Source organism: Acyrthosiphon pisum, chromosome A2 (assembly GCF_005508785.2).
Source record: "Acyrthosiphon pisum isolate AL4f chromosome A2, pea_aphid_22Mar2018_4r6ur, whole genome shotgun sequence".
In the NCBI taxonomy this organism is placed as follows: domain Eukaryota; kingdom Metazoa; phylum Arthropoda; class Insecta; order Hemiptera; family Aphididae; genus Acyrthosiphon; species Acyrthosiphon pisum.
In genome coordinates, this window is record NC_042495.1 from 60,039,725 (window position 1) to 60,055,718 (window position 15,994).

The 15,994-nt window shown below is 27.7% G+C and overlaps 1 protein-coding gene and 1 long non-coding RNA gene across 2 annotated transcripts in view; both read left to right on the top strand.

The window, feature by feature from the left end:
- Positions 1 to 9,175, top strand: part of LOC100164153 (carboxypeptidase B) — a 13,758-nt gene extending 4,583 nt beyond the window's left edge. The window contains exons 2-8 of the mRNA XM_001948984.5: positions 3,876 to 4,132; positions 4,225 to 4,333; positions 4,729 to 4,890; positions 5,576 to 5,780; positions 5,839 to 6,025; positions 6,596 to 6,779; positions 8,307 to 9,175. Coding sequence (XP_001949019.4) covers positions 3,876 to 4,132; positions 4,225 to 4,333; positions 4,729 to 4,890; positions 5,576 to 5,780; positions 5,839 to 6,025; positions 6,596 to 6,779; positions 8,307 to 8,512 — 1,310 coding nt within the window. The 3' untranslated portion in view covers positions 8,513 to 9,175. The remainder of the gene's footprint in view (positions 1 to 3,875; positions 4,133 to 4,224; positions 4,334 to 4,728; positions 4,891 to 5,575; positions 5,781 to 5,838; positions 6,026 to 6,595; positions 6,780 to 8,306) is intronic.
- Positions 9,176 to 11,080: 1,905 nt separating this feature from the next.
- On the top strand, positions 11,081 to 15,147 carry LOC103310324. Its single transcript, XR_511046.3, has 2 exons — positions 11,081 to 11,214; positions 14,602 to 15,147. It is a non-coding gene; the product is annotated as an uncharacterized LOC103310324 (long non-coding RNA).
- The last annotated feature ends 847 nt before the right edge of the window (positions 15,148 to 15,994 follow it).

The window sequence follows — 15,994 nt, forward strand, 5'->3', positions numbered from 1 at the left end:
TTTCAAATAGTCATCCAGAATATGAGTATAATTGAGGTTAGGTTAGGTTAATTGAGGTATGAGAAATATTAGAAAACTCATAATATAGCATAGATACATAGGTTATATACAAAACCGTAATACCTTTAAATATGATAAATAAAATTATTTTATTTTTGAACCTTAAAGTACCTTTTTAATTTAAAAATTCCGGTTCGGTTCCGGTACTTTATTATATTAAAATAAAGGTTTCGGTTCCGGTTCCGGTTCTTAATATTTTAATGGTTCCTGCTTACCTGCTTTTTATATATATAGATTATTATTATTATTATTATTATTATTATTAAATGATTTCTAATGATAGTGAATGACATTTAATATTTTAGTTAATCTATGAAACCGTAAATTAAATATGAATATCTATAATCTATGATCTACATAATAATGAATTAATTTATAAAGACGTATAAAAGTAATTTTGATAAAGTTAAATTCATATATATTTTAAGTTAGCCACCACTGACGTCTTTTTCGGATACTAAAAGAAAAATAATAATAATTTTAGTACTAAAAAGTATGAGAAAAATCTACTAAGAGTTTTTACTAAAATCACTTGTCATATAAAAAATGTATAAAACAAGCCAAATTAAAAATATTTAAACAAAGTACCTGTAATAATGTTTATTTAATTTAATTTATAATAAACCGAGACTGTCATAGGATCGATATTGTTTGTATAAAATGTACTATATTGTAATAAGTAATACCGAATACAATGATAATATGAAAAGTATTATGAATATTTGATGGTCTTCATTCTTTTCGCATGGTGCCTATACCTTACAGAATATTTTATAATATAAATAAATAAAAGTAGAATAATATATTATATTGCATACCTACTTATAATATTATTATATAATATGAGTTCTATATTTATTTAATTTTAAGAAATTAGCACTTCAAATTGGTTTCGAAGTTTAAGCGTTAGATTGTTATTTTTTATGAATAACAATTGAACTCAATACTAAATTATTTTTACTGACCCATTAATTTGATATGCATATTGTTGATGGTCTTCAATAGCTTAATGGTAAATTAAGAGTTAAGATACCTACCAATAGATTTAAACTATAGGCAATAAAAATAGTAACATGTTCTTATAAACACAAAGTTATCATTTATATCATTCAAATAAGATTGTTCAAAACAAAAATTTAGTCGACTTTATTAATAGGTACGTACAAATAGGCAATGATGATAATATGTTTATCTATATCTATATCTATGTCTATGTATATAAGAATCTAACTTAATTTTGGAGATGAAGGAAACCGGTTTGTTTGCTTGTTGATATTGTTATTATTATTATTATTATTATTAATTATTTATTTGTTTGCACTTGCATTTTTCCATTTGAAATATATATTATTCATTGAACAAATAATTTATTTTTAAATTTTTTTCTACCTTATCTTTATTCTATAATAAAAATAATAAAATTTACCACTCCAGTGGTTGAATTCAAAATGTAGGATATATAATTTTCAGAAATTAGCAATAACAATCAATGGCGTAGCCAGGATTATGAAATGGGGGGGGGGGGGGGGGGTTTAAGTATATTTTAAAACCAAGTTTTTACAGTTTTGTATATAAATACATTTTGGGTTCGGATCTTGACTTGTTGCACTAAAACCTATCGAAATATGCAGTCAAAATTCTCAAAATATGCTTAAATATATGTACTATGTAACAACATTTTTATATTATTTTTGAAAAATCATAAGAATAACGTGATATGCGAACACCGTGATAAACGAACACGTACTGATGTTCATTCATTTATACAATCTACAATCTAAATGTCAATTATGGTTTAAACACAGTTTTGTCACAAAGAGACTTTTGAATTCTTACATATGCGAACATAGGGCCAACTGTAGCCAATCTCTACCAACAACTTTAACAACACTCCATCCCTCCAAAACATTTACTTAATTTTTTTAAGCTTATTCAATTTTATAATAGTATAGTATTAGGCTTCGGCCACCCCAAATCTCAAAATTATCGCCTATTGTAACTAACCAAACATAATATTTTTTAAGATATTTTTCAATGTTATCCAAATATAATTTTTCCCGACAATTGTATGTACCTACATTTAAGTTAAAAAGTACATAAATATCCAAATTCAAACTTTGTATTTAATTTCGCCATTTCATAAGACAAATTTATAACTTGCAAGCAGTCTCAAACCCTATAAACAATATATTTATTAGGTGGGAAAATGTCAATTGGGGGGGGGGTCAAACACCCTAAACCCCACCCTGACTACGCCAATAATAACAATAACTAGGTACAATATGTAATTATATTATATTATTTGTATAGCCAAAAAATAGTCATATGTTTTTAAATTAAGTTATAAAAAAATAATTTCTTCCGGAGGAAGGTCGGGCAGCTAGTAAGTTATAACTAAAGATCGAATTTAATAGATATTGCAACTTTTTATTTGTATCAGATAAATCAAATCTGATCAAATATGTATACGAATTGGACTAATTAGGTACAGTATTCATATTTAACTTTATATTGCGATTTTTTGTAATTTTCAACGATTATGCATATTATTTCTATACTTCACGTGATAAAATATAAAATGTATTATATTATCTTAGGTAATTTTACAATAAAAATATAACTATGATGTAAAGTTTCACATTATGGTTTTTCCTAATATTAAATAAGGGCGGCCATACGATATATACTGTCATGATATTATTAATATATCGATCATAATAATAATATTTATTGGCCAACGTATTCCAGCTCCAAAATGAAAATTTTTGAAGATAAATTTAAATATTATGCCTTAAAAAAAAATGAAAGATATAAAACTATTAAAACTTACTCTGAGGATATGGCAGGAAATCAAAATGTTAATTTAGATAATAATATCATATTAAATCCGGTCTTTATTTATAAAACAATGTACACTTAAAAAAATAATAGGTAGGTAAGTGCTATTGCCATAACATAATACCTAACTATTTAAATTTTAAATAATATAAGTGTTAACGTAAATTGTTAATATCAAGGTAGTAAGTGATTTTGGCGTTTATATTTCGTCCCTTTTCGTGACCTTTTGAATTAGGTGGTATTATTTCACAAATCCAAGAATCTTGGAACAAATTGACTAAGACACAATTTTTAATACTTATAGCCTATAGGTAGCTAGGTGTGTAAATTAATTCGTTTAGTAGATAAATATGAACTTTAGTGGTTACCTAATAAATAGATTCCCATATACATTAAAATGTATGCCCATCTTCAAAATATTTATATAATTTCAAAAAAAAATTTCAGGAATCTACGTTTTTTGTTTTAAGTCCTTACACTGTAGGTAGGTACCTATAATATCTACATCGGTATCATTTATGCACTAAGACATATTATTATGTTTAGAACACCTTATATCCCAGTTGTGTCTGTCCATCCTTCCGTTAGATACCGGTACATAGTACATTGTTGATATTAAGTTATTCATTAATAGTCTATACTAGTTACTAGTTAGGTACTCTACAACGGCAATGGTTTTATTCAATCTTCAAAGTAAGTTTATACTAGCCAGTATTAAAAAATATGAACATTTGAGCATAATTTAGATTCAAACTAGCCAATATTTAAAACATTGGTACTATAATATAAAGGTTGCCGAATTCTTTTTAATTTTTACATGGAATTATAGTTGATTTCATTGTATTATAAAATACGTTTTTTAGCATGGGAATTTAGCACGGTCGGAGAGTGAACTTTTAGAACTATTGTTTAATCATAAGAATTCACAAAATATAACTCTTGTTAAATTAAATAATAATAGTAGTGTTAAATAATAGGTGGTGTATCAAACAAGAAACAAACACCCAGTCGAGTATCGTACAAGAAATTTCAAATTATCAGAGTGTTACCGTCTGACGAGGACGAAGTACTTGATATAGAAGCAATGTCCGAAGAACCAGGAGTGCAAGTTTGGATGCCTATACGGTTGAATAAAACAGCAGATCTCGTATTACCTCCTAGTGTAGCTAGAGACGTCAAACGATTTTTAACACAAAGAGAAATCAACTTCATTGTGCTCAGTTCCGATCTAGAAGTATGTATACAACTTAATTACAAATTACAAATTTATATACTTATTTAAAAAAGCGAATGACATGATTTAATAAATTGTTTGGTGATTATTAGAGAAGCATTCATAAACAAAATCCTAAATCACCGTCTATTAATCAGAAATCAGAATTGAAAGCAACAAAAGGTCATGTAATGACTTGGACTAGATATCATCGTTATCAAGGTAAAATAGACATCAAACAATTAAAATCTAAGTACATAGAAATAATTAAGAATGAACAATCTACATATAGAAAAATTGTGTTTTTCTTCATTTAAATTTTAAAGTTAATATGATAAATAATAATACAGATATTACCATTTTATAATTTTTTTTTCTAAAGGTAGTAACGTGATTAAGTTAACAATTTTTATTTATTTGCTCGATGATTATATATTTATATTACACAAAAAAATAATTTTTTTAAGCAGGTAGGTAGTTATTCCTAAACTGGTAACTATCAATAATTAATAAAGTTCAACATATTTTACATCAAAGAGCTACTGAATAATATAATAATTTATTTTAATATTAATTATGACATTGGTGAATATTTGAACATTTCTGAAAATTTTCAGATATTCTTGATTACTTAATGTATTTGTCGGAGAACTATCCTCATTTGGTAGAATTGCTGCCTATCGGAAAAACTGTGGAAGGCCGACCACTAAAAGTAGTAAAAATATCTAGTGGACAAACTAGGGAAAACGTTGTCAAGCCTGCAATCTGGATTGATGCAGGTAAAATGCATTACAGAATATATTATGCACATATTGTATATTATTTTTTAGTTCTAAGCCATGTTTGATCACATATCGAAGATATGCAACTGTACAGCTTTTCCTTTCGTTTAATTTTGTAATTACATAATATTATACACTCGTGATACTGGTTTTGAATTGTTTCTGATTTTCATAAGTTATATAAGTAACTGAACGATTTTTAAAAAGACTGATTATTTCGGATAGGTATGCTTTCATATGCTGGATTTACTAATAACATATCCGTGTACAATAAATTCGACTAAAATAAACGTTTTTATAATTCGTATTTCTCAGTTCAAAAACGATTTAAAATCAAAACAAAAGACTGAAAAGAGAAAGGACTTAAGACAGAAAATTTGAAGCAATTAAAAATTAAAATCTATTTAAATAGTAGGATTTGACGTACCTATATAATAATAAATTATTTAAACAAAATATGTTCGTTTAATTAAAGAATGAATGGATGAAATATTTTGAATCAAAATTTGAACGCATAGTTCATTTTTCATTAAACTAACATTTAGTGTATAATGTACAATGTAACTAATAGTAGTATATTTTTAAAATTAAATTAAAATCAATAACTTTGGCTATTATAGTTTCGTTTTTGATAATTTATACTTTGATTATATACAACGTCCATTGATTTTTTCGATGATAGGAATTCATGCCAGGGAATGGATATCACCAGCAGTAGCATTATTCATTTTAAGGCAATTAGTCGAAAATAAATCTTACAGAACATTGATTTCGGAGATTGATTGGTATATTCTACCAATGATAAACGCAGATGGTTACGAGTATAGCCATACTGTCGATCGTCTATGGAGAAAATCTAGGAGGACTGCAGCCACAAAATCGGGAAGGTAAATAATAATAAATTCACATTTTTGTAACACTAAATTAAAAGTACATTTTTTTTAGAACTCTGTGGGATGTGTCATATGGTTGTGAAGGTGTTGATTTAAACAGAAACTGGGATTGGCACTGGGCTGGAGTTGGCGCTAGTCAAGACCCGTGTTCTGACACTTTTGCTGGATCACATGCATTTTCGGAACCAGAAACTAGAGCAGTATCTGATTTTATATTAGACCACAGGGATAGAATACAAGTAATTTTTGATAAAAATATATGATGTAAGATGTTTCACAAGTTTGCTTTTAGATTCTGAGCGGAGCGATAAATGTATTAATTTTACATTTTTACAATCATGGGGGTTTTTTTTTTTATTTGTTATTTGTTATTTTTATTTTAATCTGTTCACGACAAGTAGTCGAAATAATGCTTCGATTTTCAACTTCAGTATCTTTTTCGATGGGAAGGTCAAATTTTAAAATTCCTAATAGTTTTCCAAAGCGCCGGGAAAAACAACATACAAATTAAGGAAAAATGGGAATTTTTACGCAAAATCGGTTTTCGATAAAATCTATTTTGGTTTTTGGTGTAACTCTAAAGCAAATGACAAATTACATATATGCATGAAATTTTCACCGGTTGTTTATATTTGCATTTTCTATACACGATAACATTTTCAATATTTTTAAAATATTTTGATTTGTTTTGAAGTGTGCACAGACATTTTCAGTTTCCAATTGACTTAGTTTTTACAAAATTATAAACATAATATGAGAAATTGTAGCACTATTCGAGTCAAATTTTCCTTAATAATAAATGATTTCAGGTATATTTAACTCTGCATTCTTACTCGCAAATGTGGCTGGTACCTTGGAGTCACACAAAAAAGCTTGCGGATGATTATGATGACATGATGTACTTAGCAAGACAAGCAACTGAAGCAATTCAAAAAGTACACGGTTCGCATTATCAACTCGGTACAACTCCATCACTGCTTTACACTACATCAGGTACATAATCTTTATATAATATAATCTAACGTGTCCTATCTGGTTAACGTAGAGTCTAAACTATGGTGGCTAGAAATATGAAATTTGCACGATACCTTCGCACCATCAAGTAAGGATTCACTACTAAAGAATTTTATTAAATTTGTATTTTAAAGAGCGTCTCACACAACGATTTTGAGGTTCATAACAAATTCTTTTTTATTTATAAATGGTTACAATTAGTTGAAAATAGTACCATTGGGTACTCGGGCAGATGAGGTACATAGGCGTAGCGTGATGATTTTTTTGGGGGGTTTATAGCCTTTTTTTTGTGGTATTAACGACGCTGCCGTAACTGCTTGCGAATTACTTTGTATAAGGGCTATAATAATTCAGGTACAGAACAAATTATATTCTACAAATATAACTATAGAAAAATATAAAGGAACAAAATATAAAAAGGACTAAAGAAGCACATTATTAAGTAAAATATAAATAAATAATATTTATTTTAATGTATTCAAATTAAATATTTAAAAAAAAAACATTTTAAATAGGAAATTATCACTAATATTACTATATTATAAGGTTTAAACGCCTGCTTTTTTGCACAAATATATTAAGAACCTCTTCTGATGTAATATTATTAGCTAAGTCTCTTTCAATATGAAGTAACAATAGATTTGAAAATCTATCGTTGAACATAGAAATTCGTAGCCATGTTTTTATTCGACGCATTACCGAAAATGATCTTTCACAAGAAGCAGAACTTACTGGAATTGTAAGTGCTACTTTTAAAAGCTTATATAAATTTGGAAAAATTTTTTTGTTGATTTCTGATACAATAGCATCTATGTCAAAATCATCTTTATTAATACAGTTTTTCATAATTAGCATTTCAGCTTTAAGTTGATCTTTATCAAATAAAATATTCTTCGGATATCAAAATAAATAATAGAAAATGTTTTCAGTTCCCACATATGGACGTATAATACAGTAAACTATAGTATACTATATTATACAAGAATTTCTGGGGGGTCTTAGTAGAATTCTGGGGGGGGGGGGGCTATAGCTCAGTTAGCCCTCACCATTCTACGCCTATGATGAGGTAATAACATTCATACAATTGTCGCGTTTATGGCCTCGAATAAAGAAATTACATCTTAAAAGAAATATGAGAGTTTAATCTATAATCTTTTGTACACTGAAATTTTTGTATACTGAAAAATATGTACGTACATATTAGTAAAAGAAAATAATCAACTGATAATTAATACTCATAGAGAAAAAACATTAAAACATTATATATATCTATGTAATATTATATGATACTGCACTAGTACATAGCCTAACCTCTAATGTTTAATCACTATGTCTCTAACAATGATGGCAATATTATTGTGAAAATGAATGTGGGATGCAATAATGAATAAGTAGGTAGGCAAACAATTAGTCGGTCGTATTACCTACTCGTATATATATTATATTTTATAACTCGTAGGTAAATGTATATTGAATAACTAAGTATAAGTACATTATTTGTTCTAGGGTGTTCCGATGACTGGGCCAAAGGGAAAGCTGGCATAAAATACAGCTATACGATAGAACTTCCAGACAAAGGAATGTACGGTTTTCTATTGCCAGCTGAGAAGATTGTGACAACAGGGAAAGAAATATTCACAGGCATTAAATCCATAGCAAAATCAATATTGAAAATTAACAGCATGAAGGAGAAGACAAAATTAAGAGGATGACATATTAAATCTTTTGTTTTGACATACGATTTAACAAGAAAACGACTTTCAATTGAAATTAAATATGGTTGAGAACAATTGAAATAAATAAGCCAGTTAAAAATTTTTTTTTTTTTATTTAATAAGAAAATATACAACTATACAATTAAGCACAACAAGTAATAATGATGAAGAGGATTACATAACATGAAAAATGGCACGATGTAGGAGGGCTCCCAATGGAGCTACCTACTAAATGTTAAAAATTAAAAAATATTTTACTTCATCTTAACTGTATAGGTAGTTTTGTACCTGGATAAAATACATGGATTAACAGACTAACCATTTTTCATATTTTCTTTTATAATTTACAAATAATAAGTTCAGGTTCGGTTCGGTTAGGTTATTAAATAATTAATTATATTTATACCTACCCAAGACCTAGCAATATTCGATTCCGAAACGAAAACAGATTAAACATAACATGGTAGTCATGCATAACACCTAGTAGTATAAAACCCCCAGCCATCCTATTGAATTTTTAAAAATATCTTACAACTTGAATCTACAAATAGCTAGGTAGTTTCAAGTTAGCTCGGATCACCCAAAATGTCACGAAAAAAACACTGGAACTGATCATATCACACAATCAAAAATATTTATCTAGGTGACAACTATTAATTATAGTGAACAATTTGAATAATTGTAAAATGTATTTAATATATTATACCTCCTTTGTATTATGTATATATTATATTAATATGTATGTACATTGTACAATATACATATATTAAGTATGATATATATATATATATATAGGGTGTCCCGGGAGGATATACCCATTAGCCGTGGAAGGGGACTCCCGCCCGGACAAAAACTGGTTTTTTGCTGTTTACCTATAAACTAGATTTTTCAGAAAATAAAACTCTATAAAATGGCTATCTTTAATTGTTTCAAAAATTTAATAATTATAAATTAAATTTTTTTAACTTTATTACCAAAAAGTTTAATTTACTAAGTCCTTGTCCCTGTGAGTTTAATAAAAAAAAACAGATTTATGATAAATGTATTATCTCAGGAGATATCTTAATGGGTGAATCCTCGCGGGACACCCTGTATTTATAATATTATAATTGTATTTTTAAAAGAATATATATAATAATATATAATATATTCATACCTCAATTAAGGTAACTACTAAATAATTATATTACATGTAGAAATATAAAAATGTACAACGAGCCTAAAGTTTGCCGCTTTGTTGAATAAATGTTGTTAGAATAGTGAATACATATAATATATAACCATAATATTATGGTTATTATCAAGTAATCGTGTTAGTTTCAATCGTTTTTAAGAATATATTAATATTATGTGATATCAATTTATTTTACTTAAAATAATTACCTTTTTACATACTAATTGCTGCACTCGGTAATTTTCAGGGTTGATAGACCAATTTATTATGTTAAATAACAGTTGTTCTTCATTTCAATTTAAAATTTTCAACATATATATATTTATTATATTTGGTACATCTTTAGTTACTTACATACTTAACTAAAATAAAATAATAATAAAAATATATACAATAATGAATATTTATTATAAAATATAAATACAATAAATAAATTACAAATGTACATAATACTACAATGATATAAAAGTACATATCTATCAACATAATTAAAGTGAAACCTCGATAACTCGAACGTCTATAATTCGAATTTTCGATAACTCGAAGGAATATTTTCGCTTTTGCATTTCAATAAGTACACACAATTTTTTCTATAACTCGAGTTTTTTTTCGCCCTCAACCGATTCGAGTTGACGAGTTATCGAGGTTTCACTGTATATTACCTCATATACTAGGTAGGTACAGTATTATGTGCATAGACGAGCGCGCCGTTTAGGGGAGGGGGCATAGTGGATATGGCCTCCCTAGACATCATAAGCTACTGATAAATAATGATTTCTTTTAAAAATCTGTAAAGAAGTTCAGAGTGTTTATATGTTATAATCATGGCTATCACATTACTATTGGATACATGTTTTTCCCTCTGCAGTATAGGCCTAAGTGGGTAAATAGTCAAAAGTAAAATTAATACAAAGACTAAAAAGATATTGCCCAGAGAAGATGAGTCGAATCCACTATTGTAATGACAACTTGTTTTCGTCTATTACTCAAATTCATAGGTACTTGTGCACACTATAGGTACAGTACGTTAACCACACTAAAGTTGCACTAGTCATTAAAAGTCATTATTCAAAAAAAAAAAAACTAATAAAAATCGAAAATGTCACGTCTATGAATAGCTCAACATGAGTCAAAATATTTTGAAAATTACTCGATATAATATATAAAAAAAATGCTAATATAAACATTCAGTGAACATTTCATATATGTACGGTAATTTTTTAATAATTAGTAATGTGTTTAATGATGTTATAGATTATAAGTTATAAGTTATTAATTATAACTTATTAATTATTTGCAATTAATACATGGACAATGGACATTATATTAAGATAAAATACGATGTATTGTGTTAATCCCCTTCTTCTAAATCAGAGACTATATGTTATCATATAATTATAATAATTATATGCAATAGCGTAACATTACAGTAAAATTTTAGTTCAAAATATTTCAATCGATATAATAATATCATTCATTGCCGACCTCTGGATAAAATCAAAAGTGATTTCATCAAAATATATAAGTGAGTAATAGATTTGATTTTCTTTAAAAAATTATTATAGCTTTCTTCACTTATTTCTTGGTTTATTTGAAGCATATGCTTACTTTGTAAAACAATTTTTAGGTTTAAATGTATTTATGTTAAGTTTACTTGCTGATCCTGCTATGGTCTTGCCCGTGACAAATGAAATGTCCGTGGATTTATCTTATCTTAAACTCCGTTAAATGTAAACTGCAGAGATTTTTAACACAGTTGTTTGGGTTATTTTGACCAATGGCAACAATGCACAAATATACCAATGATAGTTTTTCGTGAGCCCAGTATATTCAACATTTATGTGTTTAAATAAGCAACAAATAAGTAGGTAATAAAAAGTAGCCTATTAGCCATGTCACTACGTATCTTGCTGAATATATTGACGAACATTTTGTGAAAATCTGTCAAAAACTGTGGATTTGCATAAGGAGCATTCGTTTCAGACTTTTGATCACCCAACGATTTTATTTTATGTGACCATTGGTAATCATAGAAAAACCGAAAGCAATTTAATTTTTCGTGAGCCAACAAATCCCTGTGAGAGACACTTTTTAAAATTCAAAATTCAAAATAATTTCATTAATATGCCATTTTCGGGCAAAAGGATTGCCTGTATGGCTGAGTAGGTATACTACATTTTAGAACTATATATGAGTGCTATAGACTTGGCTGTGAATCGCCTACACCCTCACAAAAAATTGCCTGTATATGTATATTAGCTATATTAGATAGGTATACATTAAAATTTTATTTTAGTATGTCATATTATTATAATAGTAATATATTTATTCATTAAATAATATTTCACAGTAAAGTTATGTACAAATAATAAGATACTTGATATCAAAATAGACATATCAATTAGTGTAGCTTGAGTTTGGAGTAGGTGAGCTCAAATACAGAGGTTATAATATATGGTACCCATTATATTATTTTTAACAACATTTTCTGAAACGTGAAACATTGATATAAGGTGATATACATTATTCATTAATACATTCTAAATTACACTACCTATACCTACACTAAATATTATCAATGTTTAACTTTTTCTATAATATAATAAATATTTCTATTTTTAAATTGTTTTAAATGAATATGTAATTTTCAACAAAGATCAATACCTACATATATTTTACTCATTTTTTCCGATTTGTTTGTAAACTATTAAAATATTAAAATTACTAAAATGTTGTGAATTATATTCATGTAGCGGATAAATAAATAATTTAACATCTACTTTTAACATAAAATGTAAAATAAAATTTTAATAACGAATACATTTTAAATTAAGAAATTTAAACTCCTGATATAAATTGTTTTTTGGGTAAAACATAGGCTTCTTAAGTATTATTTTAATTAACTGCTATACTCACCATAACTAATAACATATTGAGCATGAATGAAGTACACCATTTTTTACAATTTCTGATCTTCATATATTATATATTTTAATGTCTTAAAAATATATAAAAGCATCCGAATTAATGTTGTCATAATAGGTACGGTGAACGTGGTACGATTATTAATGTAGGTACTGCATGAAGTCAAGTAGTTATCAATCACAAAAAAACCAATTACTATGCATAATTTTATAGGCACATATATACAAGATATTGAGCAGAATAATAGGATACGGATTATTATGTAGATATAAATGCATATTATTCACTTTTGTATACTTAACTCCCAAACAGACTTAAACTAGTTTTGATATGAAATCAAAAGTGAAAAAATAACTAAAATGTTTTATAGGTAATCCTAACTGTCTAAAATTCAAATTTAGTTTTGTGTATTTGAAAAATAATTGAACGGTCAATATTATTTACTTATTTTATTGCTATATCAAATAAAGTTCCAAGTTCAAAAACAGCTTAGTTTAATATCCCTTTGTACATATTGACTATAAAGTAGACTATAATAATACACGTAAGAATTAATAATAATTTATAACTTGCGTTTCACTCATATATGTTTCTAGTTGAGTATTTTATGTAGTTGTATATAAAAACAATATTGGATTATGTCATTAGCTGTGGTAATGTCATAGGCAGACATTTAATTAGATCGGAATTTTATTAATAAAAATAAAAACGTTTCAATGGTTTTGCACAATTTACAGTAAGTTGTCGTTGATCATAATCTCGCGCATATCATCATTATTCGAGAGTGGAGAGAACGACCACATATAATGACCACGGTTGAGTTTTATATAGGTACCTAATATAACATGTCAGCCTCTCTAGATATTCTATCAGGATTACCCAATGAGATATTCAGCTAAAAGCCTAAAGTATAAAACATGTACCAGACAAATTATTACAATACTATTCGTAGATCACATATTATTACTATTCATGCGTGCAATAATTGTTTTGTGATTTATGTGAATAATACGCCATATTTCAATATCTGTGATTATAATATGTTGTTATGTCGTTAAAATAATTCATAATATGATTACTAATAACTAATAAGTGATATTATATTATATACAGTTAATAGTTTACGAATACACAATCGTGAGTACGTATACAAAGTTACGTCACATATATAATGTAACACACAATATATTTTATTGTGTAGCTATACAACTAAAAAAGCTATACAACTTGATAAAAGTTATAAATTATAATAGAGGTATAAAAAAACAATTAATTTCAAAATAATAAATAATTGATATTACATTATAATCAATTATATTGATTAAAATAATATAGTTTAAAGACCCTCGCGCGATCATCGACATTATGTTCGTTATAATAATAACTACCTAGTAATTTTATTTATCTCGACAATGAAGTCAACCAGCAAATTAAAATAACAATGATTGTGTGTAATCAAAACCATTTTATAACATTTTAAGTTATAAACTATAGATAGGGAGGTATTTTATAGTATCTTCTTCTATAATTATTATATACAGAGCGTTTCAAAAGTATTCATCCCATTACGAACTGATATCGTTCGGCAACGGTTAATCGCAAGTTAGTGACCCATGTATTAACGCTTGAATGATTAATAAAACTTACCTATTTTAAGAATATATTTTATTTTATTTCACCCTTATATCTTCATTTTTAAAATAAATATACATTTTTGAAATCGGATGACGACTTTTGATACACCCCCTATATAAAAGAACAGGCCTTTTTTATATTCCAATTCTGACGACATTATTGAAATTTTTTCCAATGTTTTTCACAGAGTTGTTCAAAATACTTTTCCTTGCCCGATTTTTAATTTGTAATGTTAGTAATAGTCTCTGCACGGAGGTATAGGTATAATAATGTACCAATTATAATACAATATAATATTGATAATATACACTCTTGGTAATATTGCAGTTTTGTTTTTTTATCTGATTTTCAGCTTATATACAACAATACGACGGCGCACTACAGTATCCTGCATTAACGTTCATCGCATACAAAAATATCATTATATTATACTAGGTATAATATTCGTGTAACCGTTTATACGTTAATATATTACCAATTTTAATAACGAATCATATAATGTCGGTGCGGAAAAACGTGTTGCCGACCATGTTCGTCGTGCTGCTGATAATGTCACCCGTCACCCCAACCAGTGTCTTCATTTCCGCCGTATGTTACAGTGGTTGCGGATCCTTAGCTTTAGTTTGCTTCGTGTCCAACGGCATAACCAACGGATTGGATTACTTTAAGTCCTCTGCTCCTCTGTCGACGTCTGAAACATCATGCGGAGAAGCATTCGACACGTGCACGGACCACTGCCTAGCGAACTTTAAGTTCTAGCCCTAAAGCTCAAGCCGCTGTCAAGAAACGGCATACCTGATTCTGCTACACTAGAAGACTAAATTGTTGTATAATATGATCACAACTAATTAATTAGTGTATAATAATATTATATATGCGCTGGCAATAATAATTTTTATTTTCGTGTTCATGTTATACCTATATAACCTTTCCACCAAGTCCCACGAAAAAACTATACACTTTTAAGATATTATTCGTTGCATTATTTTACTGATTAGTTTTTAAGGTATCTCTGACAGGTTGAAAATAAAATTATAACAATACTAAGAAAACCGAGGGATTCGCTCTATTGCAGTATTGAGTATTGACTATAGGTAATAGTTGCTGGTTTCGAATGCGCATATCGAAACCATCGAGTGCAAGCAATCGCAATGTTGAATCATACAAATTGTTTCATACGAAAAACGATACTGAGCTCTTCGGATCGGTATATTATAACCGAAATATTATTCAAAATATTATATGTTTTAGTGTAAAAACAACCAGCAAAAAAACTCGGCCAAAATCCGTCTAAAAAATAATAAATAGATAGTTAAGTCTTTGAACCATAGGTATCATTTAATTTAAAATCATCTGCTAAATAATTTAATTCAACTTGACGCTCGATTAGTAATACACTAAGTAGTAAGTACCTATTTCAATGATAGTAGACTATATTATTATGTACTTATTATGCTATAATATTTTTAACGTTATTAAATGCATTTATGTGCCTATACAACACGCCGCACTACATGCCTACTACATTGCACATGCCGGTCATTAATACTACAGAGGCCAAAAGGAAAAATGTTTTAATGAATTCCAGAGTACGACTTATGATTTGCAAAGGAGACAACTTGAAATGTATATTATTACCAAAATATTGATCAAAATATTACATTTTTTAATGAATAAACAATATTAAGAGGACGCCACACCCGCATTTGTTGTCTCCTTCTTACAGAGGCGTAACATAGCAAATT